Here is a 15502-nt window from a genome sequence, read left to right on the forward strand (position 1 = left end):
GGCACACGGTAAGCGCTTAATAAATAACATCCCCCCACCAAATAAAACTGCACTGCCAATGGTAGGAAGAGTGGGAAAGGACTTGAGTTCAAAGAGGGTGTGTGTGTGTGTTTTTGTGTTTTCTTCTTCTGTCACAACAACTCTGAGAAACATGCTCGGTCAGAGGCTGGGTTGGAGAGAGGCAGACACCCCAGGCCGCAGGGAAGGGGCGGTAGATAAATAGGAAAGCCATTGTTGGTGTCGAGGATTTCCCCTACATCGTTTTTGTCGTTCCTCTAGCAAGAAGGATGCGCGGCAGCAAAACGGAACAGAATAGCACAACCGTTTAAAAAGAAACAGGCGCAGCCAAGAAACAGTGTCGGATGGGTGAAACCTTAAACAGTACACAGCAATCCGTAGTCTGGCCCGACGGCAAACCTAGGACGAGAATGGTCTTCTTTTTCTTTGAGAAACACGCGGTGTGGGGGGCGGGGGTGAACCTAGGGGTGTCAGAGAAACAGAGCGGGTATGTACACTATGATATAGATGTATACACTGGGGCCCGAGGTGAACGGCTGGGCCTCAGGTGGGGAGTTTCGGCTCTATTCGAAGAGAGGATTCGTAGAGCGTTTCTTCGTCCATTACGAAGGATTGGTCCAGCAAGTACTGGGTCACCTGACGAAAGAGAAAGGGTCAGGGTGGACAGGTTCCCTCAAGGAGACTTGAAAAGGACCCCCCACCCTCGTCCTGAACCCCGCCCTCAAAGGGCCCCCTCACTGATGCTCTCCCAAGTGCTTAGTACAGTACTCTGCGTGTAGCAAGCACTCAATAAATACCACTGATCGACCGACTGACTGGAAGATGATGAGTGCCTATCCCTGGTGCTCTCCCAGCACTCCCAGTGCTCTGTACACAGTAAGCGCTCAATAAATACCACTGATGGATTGATTGATTCTGCTATCTTCGTGACCCCAGCCCTCTCTCCCGCCTACCTCGGCCTCCGCTGAGGGGCAGGGCCCTCGAGCACGGTAGCCCCCCGGCCGGGGGAGCAACGGGGGCCCAGAGGACCGTATTACCTGCAGAGAAGAGCGGGCCACTGCCCCCCACTCAGGAGTGAGCCTCTGCTCTGGTCCCTTCCCCTGCAGCCCCCTCCTTTGCTTTCCTTGCAAGGAAAGCTCTGCGCTAATACCTAGTCAGGGGTTGAAGTTCAGCTGAGCGTCTCGGGTGTATCTCTTTTCCCTTTCTGAAGGGTGGCCCAGTGGAAAGAGCATGGGATGGGAGTCACAAGGACCCAGGATCTAATCCCGGCTCTGCCACTTGTCTGCTGTGGGACCTTGGGCAAGTCACTTCTCTGTGCCTCAGTTACCTCATCTGTAAAATGGGGGTTAAGACTGTGAACCCTGTGTGGGACAGGGACTGTGTCCAACCTGATTAGTTGTCTTCACCCCAACACTTAGGACAGTGCTCGGCACACAGTCAGCGCTTAGAAAATGTCATCGTTATTATTAAGTCACTTCTCTTTGTCTCAGTACCTCATCTATAAAATGGGGATTAAAACTTTGAGCCCCACGGGGGACAGGGACTTTGTCCAACCTTTGTCCAGCCTGATTACCCCAGTGCTTAGAACAGTGTCTGGCACATAGTAAGCGTTTAACAGATACTATTTTTAAAAACAAAAGTCCAAGTTTCTTCTCAATGTGGTTAAAAAAAAATAGGTCATCTGGCCGTAACTCTGGAACCAATTCTCCGTTTATAACGCCGTTCCTATCAGTAAGCCAGTTCCGACTTAGACAATTTTGACCGAAGATGCGGTTGTTAGGAAATCGGTGACGTCTCTAGATCTGAGGACTGCTTGTACCGGACCTCAGCGGGACCGACCTTCTGAGGCCATTCAGTCTGGTGTTTTTGAAACTCTGTAAATCATCTGAAAGAAAAGTTAAACCCACTGTACCTTGGCCTGGTGCTCTATTTTGTAGGCAGTCTGCTGAAACTGACGGATCTCTCTGATAATGTGGGAGATCTGTGAAGGAGAGAAGAGGGTTTTAAAGTTCGGGAGTGGTCCCTTGGAAAACAGGGCTGTCTAGGCTCGCCCCTGAATCTCGTCAGTGAGCGCCAAGGGGCTCTGGGTGCCAAGGCAGGAATTACACCCCTAGGCTGCTTGCCTATTTTGTAGCCACTGCTAGATTGGACGGGCAGCGGGGAGGAAGGGAAAAGGAAGGGGAGGTCAGGGGCTGCTGAGTAGTGGGGGCGGACCCCAAGGCAAACGGCCCGATGGGAAGAGCCATCCCACTAGACTTTAGACCCAAACGATGTAAGCTCGTTGCGGACAGGTAATGTGTATGTTTATTGTTACATTGTATCTCCCAGGTGCTTAGTACAGTACGTTACGCACAGTAAGCGCTCAATAAATACGACTGAATGACTGCATGATGTGTCAGTTGACGGGAGAGGTCGGCACGTCTAATTTCAGTCAGTCAGTCAGTCAGTAGTATTTATTGAGCGCTTACTATGTGCAGAGCACTGTACTAAGCGCTTGGAATGAACAAGTCGGCAACAGATAGAGATAGTCCCTGCCGTTTGACGGGCTTACAGTCTAATCGGGGGAGACAGACAGACAAGAACAATGGCAATAAATAGAGTCGAGGGGAAGAACATCTCATAAAAACAATGGCAACTAAATAGAATCAGGCGATGTACGTTTTATTAACAAAATAAATAGGGTAATGAAAATATATAAAGTTGAGCAGACGAGTACAGTGCTGAGGGGATGGGAAGGGAGAGGGGGAGGGGCAGAGGGAAATGGGGGAAAAAGAGGGTTTAGCTGTGGAGAGGTGAAGCGGGGGCGGTAGAGGGAGTAGAGGGAGAAGGGGAGCTCAGTCTGGGAAGGCCTCTTGGAGGAGGTGAGTTTTAAGTAGGGTTTTGAAGAGGGGAAGAGAATTAGTTTGGCAGAGGTGAGGAGGGAGGGCATTCCAGGACCGCGGGAGGACGTGGCCCGGGGGTCGACGGCGGGATAGGCGAGACCGAGGGACAGTGAGGAAGTGGCGGCAGAGGAGCGGAGCGTGCGGGGTGGGCGGTAGAAAGAGAGAAGGGAGGAGAGGTAGGAAGGGGCAAGGTGATGTAGAACCTTGAAGCCTAGAGTGAGGAGTTTTTGTTTGGAGCGGAGGTCGATAGGCAACCACTGGAGGTGTTTAAGAAGGGGAGTGACATGCCCAGAGCATTTCTGCAGGAAGATGAGCCGGGCAGCGGAGTGAAGAATAGACTGGAGCGGGGCGAGAGAGGAGGAAGGGAGATCAGAGAGAAGGCTGACCCAGTAGAGAAGCAGCATGGCTCAGTGGAAAGAGCACGGGCTTTGGAGTCAGAGGTCATGGGTTTGAATCCCGGCTCGGCCACTTGTCAGCTGTGTGAATTTGGGCAAGTCACTTAACTTCTCGGTGCCTCAGTTACCCCATCTGTCAAATGAGGATTAGCTGTGAGCCCCAAGTGGGACAACCTGATTCCCCTGTGTCTACCCCAGCGCTTAGAACAGTGCTCGGCACATAGTAAGCGCTTAACAAATACCAACATTTATTTATTTAGTCTAGCTGGGATATAACAAGAGCCCGTAGCAGTAAGATAGCCGTTTGGGTGGAGAGGAAAGGGCGGATCTTGGAGATATTGTAAAGGTGAAACTGGCAGGTCTCGGTAACGGATAGGATGTGTGGGGCGAACGAGAGAGACGAGTCAAAGATGACACCGAGATTGCGGGCCCGAGAGACGGGAAGGATGGTCGTGCCATCCACGGTGATAGGGAAGTCTGGGAGAGGACCGGGCTTGGGAGGGAAGATGAGGAGCTCAGTCTTGCTCATGTTGAGTTTTAGGTGGCGGGCCAACATCCAGGTGGAGACATCCTGGAGGCAGGAGGAGATGCGAGCCTGAAGGGAGGGGGAGAGGACGGGGCGGAGATGTAGATCTGCGTGTCATCTACGTAGAGATGGTAGTCAAAGCCGTGAGAGCGAATGAGTTCACCGAGGGAGTGAGTGTAAATGGAGAACAGAAGAGGGCCAAGAACTGACCCTTGAGGAACTCCAACAGTTAAAGGATGGGAGGGGGAGGAGGCGCCCGCGAAGGAGACCAAGAATGACTGGCCAGAGAGATAAGAGGAGAACCAGGAGAGGACGGAGTCCGTGAAGCCAAGGTGAGATAAGGTGTGGAGGAGGAGGGGATGGTCGACAGTGTCAAAGGCAGCAGAGAGGTCAAGGAGGATTAGAATGGAGTAGGAGCCATTGGATTTGGCAAGAAGGAGGTCATGGGTGACCTTAGAGAGAGCAGTCTCGATAGAATGGAGGGGACGGAAGCCAGATTGGAGGGGGTCCAGGAGAGAATGGGAGTTAAGGAATTCTAAGCAGCGATTGTAGATGACTCGTTCTAGGATTCTGGAATGGAAGGGTAGTAGGGAGATAGGCCGATAACTGGAAGGGGAAGTGGGGTCGAGAGAGGGTTTTTTTTAGGATGGGGGAGACGTGGGCATGTTTGAAGGCAGAGGGGAAGGAGCCATTGGAGATTGAGTGGTTAAAAATAGAAGTTAAGGAAGGGAGGAGGGCAGGGGCGATGTTTTTTAAAAGGTGAGCGGGAATGGGGTCTGAAGCGCAGGTGGAAGGGGTGGCACTTGCGAGGAGGGAGGAGATCTCCTCTGAGGATACTGGAGGGAAGGATGGAAAAGTAGGGGAGAGGGTTGGTGGGGAGGAGGGGAGAGGGGGAGGGGTGACTTTGGGGACCTCAGACCTGACTGCGTTGATTTTTGTGATGAAGTAGGTGGCCAGATCATTGGGGGTGAGAGATGGGGGAGGGGGAGGAACAGGGGCCTAAGGAGAGAGTTAAAGGTCTGGAACAATCGGCCCCAGTAAATCCTCCTCCCCAAGTTAATGCTCCTGCCAAAGTCCTCCGGCTCTCCCTGCCCCTCTGTTACCCTCCTGTGGGAAGGTGGAGGAGCAGTGTTCGTTTCGGAACTTAAGGGGCATCTCCTAGCACCCGAGTGCCTGACTACTTGTTTTGTTTTGTTGTCTGTCTCCCCCTTGTAGACTGTGAGCCCACTGTTGGGCGGGGATTGTCCTTATCTGGTGCCGAATTGTACATCCCAAGCGCTTAGTACAGGGCTGCGCACACGGTAAGCTCTCAGTAAATACGACTGACTGACTGAATGAAGGAATGAGCGCCAGCTCCGTGTAGGCCGCAGTGCGTCAGTCGCGGGGCCACCACTAGGGGGAGACATTTAGCCAGAGAGGCCTAACCCGGGCACCCCCTAGAGGCCTGAACGTGGCACTGTTCCTCCCAAAGGGCCCAACCCCAGTGGCTCCGGTTTAGGCTCCCGAAAATCGATCCTGAAATCCCCAGCCTTCTTCTCCTCGTCCCCTTTCTCCAGAAACTCACCATTCTCATTTTGGAGAAGTTGACCAAGCCATCCTCGGTGTAATTGGGGGTGCCTTCTTCGATGAATGCCAGATCGGTGAGGTACATTCCAAGGTAGGGGACGCAAGGCGGGTCACAACTTCAAGGCAAATGGTGAAATAATAATAGCAATAACATCGACAGTAACAACAGCCATAATAAGAATTATGGTTCCTGTTAAGCATTGCTATGTGCCAAGCACCGTTCTAAGTGCTGGGGTAGATACAAGTTAGTTAATCAGATTGGACGCAGTCCCTGTCCCACACGGAGCTCACCCTCTTCATCACCATTTCACAGTTGAGATAACTGAGGCTCAGAAAAGTGAAGTGACTTGCCCGAGGTCACACAGCAGACACGCGGCAGAGCCGGGATGAGAACCCAGGTCCTTCTGACTCCCAAGCTCATGCACTGTACTCTCCCGAGCACTTAGTATAATGTTCTGCACATAGTAAGGGGTCAATAAATCCCAAGTGCCCAGGACAGCGTTGGTTAAGCACTCAATAAATACCGCTGATTGATTGATATTCTAGGCGAAAAATCTCTGTGGACCTGTCCGGAGTAGCGACTGGGGCAATAAATTCTTCAGCCTGGAATTCTTGTCTACAGGTGTTGGCTTGCTCCAGTGAACTGTAAGCTCCTCGAAGGCAAGTATCTCATCTGCCTGAATCATACAGTGAGGCAGGCAATGCACCCTTGTGGAAAGAACACGGGGCTGGGAGTCAGAAATCGCCGGTTCTAATTCCGGCTCTGCCACTTCCCTGCCCCGAGACCTTTGACAAGTCCCTGAACCTCTCTGGGCCTTAGTTTCCTCTTTTGGAAAATGGAAATAATCACCCCCACCTCTTCTTTTCTCTCAGGGATGTTCTGAGGTGAACTTGCTGTGGGAAAAGAATAAAAGCACTAGTCAAATTCAAAGCATAATTTTTATTACGGTGCTCTGCCAGAGTCAGTGCTCAGGAAGTATTGGACTTTCAGCTTCTCGGAGAACGAATGGGGGAAGCTGCTTGTCTGTTTGGGCCCCTTTTCTTTATTAGCCTGGATTCTAAGGCACTCGATGGTAAATTCCTCGACTAGACTGGAGGGCAAGGATCATGTCTATTAACTTTATTGTACTGTGCTCTCAAGTGCTTAAAATACTTGAAGCAGCGTGGCTCAGTGGAAAGAGCCTGGGCTTCGGAGTCAGAGGTCATGAGTTCGACTCCCGCCTCTGCCACTTGTCAGCTGTGTGACTGTGGGCAAGTCACTAAACTTCTCTGTGCCTCAGTTACCTCATCTGTAAAATGGGGATTAACTGTGAGCCTCACGTGGGACAACCTGATTATCCTGTATCTACCCCAGCACTTAGAACAGTGCTCTGCACATAGTAAGCGCTTAACAAATACCAACATTATTATTAAAATAGTGCTTTGCACACAGAAAGTGCCGGTTGATTGAAGACCAGGGCCTGGAAGCTTGGCCTTCTTAGATCTATTCTCACCTGCAGGGAAGTCTCTTTATTTATCACCTTTCTTTCTGACTCTGCCCAACTGTAAACTAGGACCTGTGTTTGTTGTCTGTCTTAGGCGAGTGCAGGGGCGATTAGTGAATATTCCTATGTGCTGGGAGGGAATGGGCTACAGAAAGAGAAACTCGTCTGAGATCATCATAGAGCCCCAACACCAGCCATATGAAACTGTTTTTAACAGAATGCAGTCAAACCTCCACAGGGCCTTGGCGACTGGAGAGGAAATAATCAATCCAACACAGAGTAAAACCCTGGGGAGATGATCTACAGGTAAACATGAGCTGGTGTTAATGGACAAATATAAGACCATTTCCTCAGATTCTCAGATTCTTTTATACTTGGTCTACTCTTTCCAACCTGATAGAAGACACATGCCAATCTGCCATTTAACCTTCCCCGCTGGATGGAAAGGGGCTTTCGATCCTAACCACGGACCCTGGGCGAGCTGAAGGGAACAGCAAAGTCAAGGGGAAGGCGGAAACCAGCAACGATGGGACGGAACAACCGCATGGGACATCCGAGAAGAAGCTCGGGGAGAACCACAGACAGGGAGGGAGAGGCGGGCAGTGAGAAGGTGGTTTTCCATTCAACAGCTGGACAAGGCCATGAATGAACGATGGGCAGGCTTCAGGCAGAAGCACGGACTCATGGAGAAGGAATGTCTTGTGGTGGGGGGATCGTGACAGAAGAGTAGATTCTGAAGACAGAAGACAGATGGGCAGGGCAGGGGTCGAAGGACATAAGAGTGGAGATGGACAAGGACCAGTGCGTTAAGCTGGTAGGTCAGTCTGTCAGCCAGTCAATAGTATTTATTGAACACGTTCTGTGGGCAGAACACTGTACTTGGGAGAGGACAATATAACAATAGAACAGGCATATTCCTGGGCCACATGACCTTACAGTCTAGAGGGGTGGTGAAAGACTAACTGAAGGACAAAGGAAAGACCACCTAGAAGGACAGGAGGAATCAAATAGAATGATGAACAATGGTTTGCCAAAGTATCTTCCACCTGACCTGTCCCTGTCACCCCTCCAGGCCTAATTTGGGGTTCACTTCTCTAGGTCTCAGTTACCCCATCTCTAAAATTGGGATTAAGACTGGGAGCCCCATGTGGGACAGAGACTGTATCCAAACTGATTACTTTGTATCTATCCAGCGTTTACTACAGTGCCTGGCACATAGTAAGTGCTAACAGAGACCGCCCCCCCCCCCCCCCCGCAAAAGCCAAGAACCAGCTAGTGGCCACACCTCAGAGCCACTTCCAGCTGGTAGGACCTAAGCTTTATTAATTCATTTGTATTTACTGAGCACTTAGTGTATGCAGAGCACTGTACTAAGTGCTTGGGAGAGTACGCAGAACAATAAACAGACACAGTTCCTGCCCACAGCAAGCTAGGGCTTCAAACGGGCTCTCGGATGAGTACAGGATGGAAAGGTTCTCCCTCTGCCGTGGCCTCCTACCCCTGTTCCGAGGCCCAGCAAAGATCGGATCATCCGCGGTGAGTTCATGGGGCAGAGCCAGATGAGGAGATGGAGAAATGGAGAGACAAATGCAGTGGCGGTCCCAGAGCTGGAGCAGGGGAATTAGCTGCTGTGCAGGTGGGCACAGAGAGCAGGAGACGCAATGAGACTACTCTTCTAATGCCAACCTACTCGTATCTCGATCTCATCTACCTCACCACCGACCTCTCGCCCATGTCTTCCCTCTGGCCTGGAACGCCCTCTCTCTTCAGACCTGACAGACAATGGCTTTCCCCACCCTTCAAAGACCTACTGAAAGTACATCTCCTCCAAGCTCATTTCCTCATTCCCCACTCTCTTTGGTGTCGCCTGGATCCATGGCCCTTATGTCCAAATCCATAATTTATTTATTTCTATTAAGGTTTGTCTCCCACTCTAAGCTTGTGGTGGGCAAGGAATGTGGACTCTCCCTAGTGCTTAGTACAGTGCCCTGCCCATAGTAAGTGCTCAATCAATATGATTGAATGACTGACTGGTTAATGTCTGTCTCCCACTGGAGATTTAAGTTTGTTGTGGGCAGGGAATGTGTTTGATTGTTACGTCATACTCCCCCAACCACTCAATCGGGTGCCCTGCACACAGTAAGCCCTCGATAAAGATGATTGATTGATTGATAGGTAATTGACAGAAGGCGAATTTGAGGTTTCAGTGTAGATCCTGATTTGAATTTGATTCTCCCGGTCCTTTTGGGAATAGGCCAGTGGCCGACTTGTGTGTGTCCCGGGTTGAGCGCGACTGGAATCGTTTGGGTCACGTGGCTTTTTCACCCAAGGACTGCGCGACATCTTCTGCAGTTCGTGGCCTCACATCGTGTTGGGCAGAGAACGTGCCTGCCAACTCTGTTATAGTGAACTCTCCCAAGCACTTAAATACAGGGCTCTGCACGCAGTAAGAGCTCAATGAATACCGCTGGTTGGTTGGCCGATTGCCTGCTGTGGGTAGGGAATGCGTCTGCCAACTCTGTCATATTGCACTCTCCCAAGTGCTTAGTACAGGGTTCTGCACATAGGAAGGGCTCAATAAATGCCATTGGTTGTTTGGAAGGGCACCGTTTGGGGTCATGACATCAGGGTTTCAGGGGTGGGGGGAAGGGACTGGAGAGGAGGGCCTGGGTGGCCCAGAATTCTAACCCTACCACTTGCCAGGGGCCCATGTCTGACCTTCTGTGGCCCCTTGAAAATATTCTGAAGCTGATCTTTACGCTAATTAACAACTGCGGTTCAACATGAAGCCGCAAGCCCAGAGGAGAGAGCTTGGGCCTGGAAATCAGAGGACCTGGGTTCTAATCCCTGCTCTGCCATTTGTCTGCTGTATGACCTTGGGCAAGTCACTTCACTTCTCTGTGCCTCAGTTACCTCATCTATGAAATGGGGATTAAACTCTACTTCCTCCTACTTAGACTGTGAATCCCATGTGGGACAGGGACTGTGTCCAACTTGATTGTCTTGTATCCTCTCCAGCGTTTAAAACAGGGCTTGGCACAAGGCGAGGGATTAACAAGTACTATCAAAAAACAACAACACATGCGATGGAAAAAAAATCCAGTGGGTTGTGTTCGGCTCCTAGGACACATATGACCAAAGTAGCTGCAAGCAGGCCTCTCTTTCTCTGATTTCTTTTTCTGAAATAAGGGGGAGGCCCACCCAGGATAGAGTTTTTGGGGGGGTCGGGGGAGAACAATCACAAAATGACACGGCACTTACTTTTTCAGAGCTTCTCTCAGGTTCTTAAATCTGCCTTCTGACGACACAAGTTTTTGGAGCTTATCAATCAAAGCTTTTGTCTAGAAGGAATTAGAAGCGTTTACTAGCACACAACATACACAGAAGGTAGGATACAAGTTGCTCTTTTTCTCCAGACACATACTCCGCTGCTGAGGTTAAGGTTCAGGAAAACTACCACGCTCTGCTGGGTGAATCAGTGGATGGTTGGGATCTCATTCCAACTTGGCATGGGGGGAGGGGGGCGGGGGTCATGTCTGCCCTTCCGCATCTCCTGGATGGAGCCAAGAGCTGGGACCCTGGAATCTGGGAGTATCAGCGTGCCCTGAAATCTGAAATAGATCAGGGTCAGGGTGGTCTTCTTATGGAGAAATGTTGCACGTTCCCTCTCCCAAAGTCCGATTGGCAGTAGGTGTAGACCAACCAGATGCTGCCTCCCTGCACTCTTCCCGACCCTTCCCTAGGCCTTACGTATTATGAAAAGGAACGGGACCAGGGAAGAGGAGCAGGCCTTGTGCACATGTGAAAAGAAACTCCGGTTCGAGTGGGAGAGCCGGATCTGACTCGGTCCAAAGACTGGACAGATAGTAATAATGATTCTGATTGCATTTGTTAAGCGTTTACTACGTGCCAGGCACTGTACTAAGCACTGGGGTGGATACGAGCAAAGTGAGTTGGACACAGTCCCCGTCCCATCGGGGGTCACTGTCTTCATCCCCACTTCACAGTAGAGGTAACTGAGACCCAGAGAAGTGACTGGCCCAGTGTGACATGGGGCCCAACGTCACATAAGCAGACAAGTGGAGGAGCTGGGATTAGAAACCTTGATCTTCTGACTCCCAGGCTCGTGCTCTTTCCATTAGGCCCTGCTGCCGAGGCCTGAGGTGAACCCACAGAGAGCAGAAGAAGGGTGGGGTTCATAGGGGGCCTCAGTTCCCTCATCTGCAAATTGGGGGTTCAATACCTCTTATCCTTCCTACTTAAACTGTGAGTCCCACGTGGGACTTGATTAGCTTGTATCTACCCCAGAGCTTAGTACAGTGTCTGGCACATAGTAAGTGCTTAAGAAATATCGCTATTATTATTATTATCTGACCTGGTGCCGCAGGAGAAGGCAATCCGATTTCAGGGCTTGATTGAGGCAGAAATCAACATTGACCCTCTCCTCAACTCTCTGCCCAGGGAAAGAATGAACCAGGGATTTGGTTTCACTGTTCCTCAAGAGAGGGAGGGTGTCAGTTGCCTTTGATAGAAACTGAAGGGAAGCCTATTGCAAAGAGCACGGGCCCACAAGTTAGGGGACCTGAGTTCTAATCCCGGCTCCACCATCTCTCTGCTGGGTGACCTTGGGCGAGTCACTTCACTTCTCTGTGCCTCAGTTCCCTCATCTGTAAAATAGGGATTAAAACTGTGAGCCCCGTGTGGGATAGGTAGGGACCTCTCTCCCTCCTACTTAGACCGTGAACCCTAACTGGGACAGGAATGGTATCTGACCTGATTAGCTTTTATCTATCCAAACGCTTGACAAACAGTAAGCACTGAACTACTGTAATAATAGTACTGACTATTATTATTATTCTCGTTATTCAATTTTGATAATAATAGTGATAATAATATTTCAAATTTATTCATATGAGCTTTAACTCTGCCCTCTCCTCTGCATGGTAAAATTATTTCTCCATTCATATTGACACCCATGCACACTGATAAATTGTACTCTCCTAAGCACTTAGAACAATTCTCTGCACATGGTAAGCACTCAATCAGTATGATTGAATGAAGATATGATTGCCCTTGCCAGTTGTTCCAGATGTTTAACTCCCTCCTCAAACCCCCATCCGCTGGCCTCCACTATCTCTTGCCCCTAAATACCTGGCCACCTTCTTTATTGAGAAAATTGACACTATCAGGTGCAATCTCCCTGAAATCTCCCCTGTCCCTCCCCGGTCCCTTCCTCCTCCTGACCCCTCTTCAACTCTTCCATCTTTCCCAGCAGTACCTCAAGAAGGGATCTCCTGCCTTTTCTCAAAATCCACTCCACTTGTGCATCTGACCCCATATCTTTGCACCTTATCAAAACACTTGCCCCCTCCCTTCTTCCCTTCCTGGCCACCATCTTCAACTGTACACTCTCCAGTGGCTTCTTTCCCACTGCTTTCAATCATGCCCATGGCTCCCCTATCCTAAAAAACCCTTCCCTTGACCCCAAGGCTCCCTCCAGTTATCACCCCCTCTTCCTCCTTCTATTCCTCTCCGAACTCCTTGAGCAAGTTGTCTACACCCGCTGTCTCATGTTCCTCTCCTCCAATCCTCTCCATGATGGCTTCCAATCTGGCTTCCGTCCCCTTCACTCCCCAGAAACTGCCCTCTCAAAGATCACCAGTGATCTCCTTCTTGCCAAATCCAATGCCTTCTACTCCATCCTAATCCTCCTCGACCTCTCGGGTACCTTCGACACTGTGGACCACCCCCTTCTCCTGGAAATGTTATCCAACCTCGGCTGCGCTGGCTGGTTCTCCTCCTACCTCTCTGGCTGCTCATTCTCAGACTTTTTAGAGGGCTCCTCCTCTGCCTCCCACCCCCCCAACTGTGGGAGTCCCTCAAGGTTTAGTTCTGGTTCCCCTTCTATTCTCCATCTACACCCACCCCCTTGGAGACTTCAACTACCACCTCTGCAGGGGATTCTCAAGTCTATTCCTCCAGCCCTGATTTCTCTCCCTCTCTGCAGTCTTTCATGTCCTCCTGCCTTCAAGACATCTCTACTTGGATGTCCTCCCGTCACTTCAAGGGTAACATGTCCAAAACAGAACTCCTTATCTTCCCATCTGAACCCTGTCCTCCCCCTGACTTTTCCATTACTGTAGACGAAGCCACCATCTTTTCTCTCTCACAAGACTGTAACCTAGACATTATCCTTGATTCCATTCAGCTTAACTCTCTCATTCAACCCACATGTTCGATCTGTCGCTCAATCCTGTCAGTCCAACCTCCACAACATCGCTACAATCTGTTCTTTCCTCTCCACCCAAACTGCTACCACATCGATTCAAGAACTTACCCTATCCCACCCAGATTACTTTCTCAGCCTCCTCGCTGACCTTCATTCACTCATTCAGTCGTATTTATTGAGTGCTTACTGTGTGCAAAGCACTGTCCTAAGCGCTTGGGAGAGTATAATATAACAAATAAACACATTCCCTGCCCACAGTGGGCTCACAGTCTAGTGGGGGCCTGACTCCCTGACTCCTTTCTCTCTCCACTCTGGTCCATACTTCACTGTGCTGCCCAGACCCTTTTTGGTTGGTATTTGTTAAGCACTTACTATGTGCAGAGCACTGTTCTAAGCGCTGGGGAAGATACAGGGCAATCAGGTTGTCCCATGTGAGGCTCACAGTTAATCCCCATTTTACAGATGAGGTAACTGAGGCACAGAGAAGTTAAGTGACTTGCCCACAGTCACACAGACAAGTTTTCTACCCAAACGTTAGGTCTGCGTCTCCCAACTCCTCAAGAACCTCCAGGGGTTGTCCGTCCACCTCCGTACCCAATGGAAACTCCTTTCCATTGGCTGTAAAGTACTCAATCACCTGGCCCCTTCCTATCTCACCTCGCAGCTCCCCGACTCCAACCCAGCCCCCACACTCTGGTCCTCTAATGCCCACCTTCTCACTATCCTTCTATCTCATCTATTCGCCCCCCTTCTAGACCGTGAGCCCATTGTTGGGTTGGGATTGTCTCTACTTGTTGCTGAATTGTACTTTCCAAGCGCTTAGTACGGTGCTCTGCACACAGTAAGCGCTCAGTAAATACGATTGAATGAATGAATCTCGCCACCAACCTCTCACCCGTGTCCTGCCTCTGGTTTGCAAGGCCTTCCCTCTTCATATCTGGGGGACAATTACTCTGCCCTCCTTCAAAGCCTTATTGAAGGCATATCTCTTCCAAGAGGCCTTCCCTGACTGTGTACTCTTTTCCTTTTCTACTACTCCTTTCTGCATCTTCCTGACTTGCTCCCTTTATTCATTCCCCCTCCCACCCTCACTGCACTTCTGCACATATCGTTAATTTTATTTATTTATATTAATGTCTGTCTCCCCCTCTAGATAGTAAGCTCACTGTGGGCGGGGGAATGTGTCTGTTATATTGTACTCTCCCAAGCACTTAATACAGTGGTCTTCACATAGTAAGTGCTTAATAAATATGATTGATTGATTAAGAATAATAATAAAAGGCACAGTGATGCTGTTATTATTGTTATTATTCATTCATTCAATAGTATTTATTGAGCGCTTATTATGTGCAGACACTGTACTAAGTGCTTGGAAGCATCACGGCCTAGTAAATAGAACATGGGTCTGGAAGTCAGAAAGACCTGTGTTCAAATTCCAGCTCTTTCACATATCTACTGTGTGACTTTGGGCAAGTCACTTAACTTCTCTGTGCCTCAACTGCCTCTTCTGTAAAATAGGGATTAACTTCTACTTTCACCTACTGCGACTATGAGCCTCATATGAGACAGGGACTGTCTCCAGCCTGATTAGTTTGTATTTATCTCAGCAGTTAGAACAGTGCTTGGCACATATTAAGCACTTAACAAGTACTATTATTATTATTACTAGTAGTAGTTGTAGTTAGTGTTACAGCCATCAGCCTTGGTTCTACATGTGGAAAAAATACAACTGCTCACTTTCTGGAGGTGGAATCAAGTTTTTAGTCCTCCTTTTAAGGATTAGAAAAGTTCCACTGACCGAACAGGAAGCTCCAGGCAGAAGGAGCCCAGAGTGTGGATCAGCGGCAGAAGGTGACGTGCCGGTAGTTGAAACCTTGTGGGCCAATCAGGTCTCTGTTCTTTTCACTCCGCCCTTCCTGGTTCCAGTTACCCCAGCAGCCACTGGGCTGGGCTGCACTGGGCACAACGATTTGTTAAATAGACCCCCTTGGGACTCAGAGGAGCAGAGCTGATTCCAAAATGGATGTCATGAATTCCCATGCTTAGGAGCAAAGCCCGTTGTTGCTGATAAAGGGGGAATAATCCTTCTTCCCCCTTCTATTACATTAGGGACAAACTGTAGAGAATTCCATAAATGGATGAGACCCTTCCCTGAATCTAAGACTTCCCCCCAAAATAATGGGGCCACCAGAGAAATTCTGCCCCTGCTCAAGAACCGAGCCAGATCCCTTACCATCAGAGACCTCTGCTTGAGAGGGCCAGAGAGACCCCGGAGTTCTTTAAAACCCTTACCAAGGTGTCTCTCATTGGATCAAGGGGGTTTCTCCTGTTGCAGGAAGAGAGAAGACCTAGGGGGGCACTGGACTCCTGTCGCAGTTTTCAGGCCTGCTGGCTTGTGGGCC

The 15502-nt window shown here is 49.9% G+C and overlaps 1 protein-coding gene across 2 annotated transcripts in view; it reads right to left on the bottom strand.

Moving 5' to 3' along the window:
- Positions 1 to 305: 305 nt before the first annotated feature.
- RASGRF1 (Ras protein specific guanine nucleotide releasing factor 1) overlaps positions 306 to 15502 on the bottom strand; it is a 127020-nt gene continuing 111823 nt past the window's right edge. For both annotated transcript variants that reach the window (XM_029051886.2, XM_029051885.2), the window contains exons 24-27: positions 10133 to 10212; positions 5386 to 5503; positions 1931 to 1999; positions 306 to 654 (exon numbers count right to left, since the gene is read on the bottom strand). In XM_029051886.2, the coding sequence (XP_028907719.1) occupies positions 562 to 654; positions 1931 to 1999; positions 5386 to 5503; positions 10133 to 10212 (360 nt within the window). In that variant the 3' untranslated portion in view covers positions 306 to 561. The remainder of the gene's footprint in view (positions 655 to 1930; positions 2000 to 5385; positions 5504 to 10132; positions 10213 to 15502) is intronic.

Source organism: Ornithorhynchus anatinus, chromosome X1, assembly GCF_004115215.2.
Source record: "Ornithorhynchus anatinus isolate Pmale09 chromosome X1, mOrnAna1.pri.v4, whole genome shotgun sequence".
Classification (NCBI taxonomy): domain Eukaryota; kingdom Metazoa; phylum Chordata; class Mammalia; order Monotremata; family Ornithorhynchidae; genus Ornithorhynchus; species Ornithorhynchus anatinus.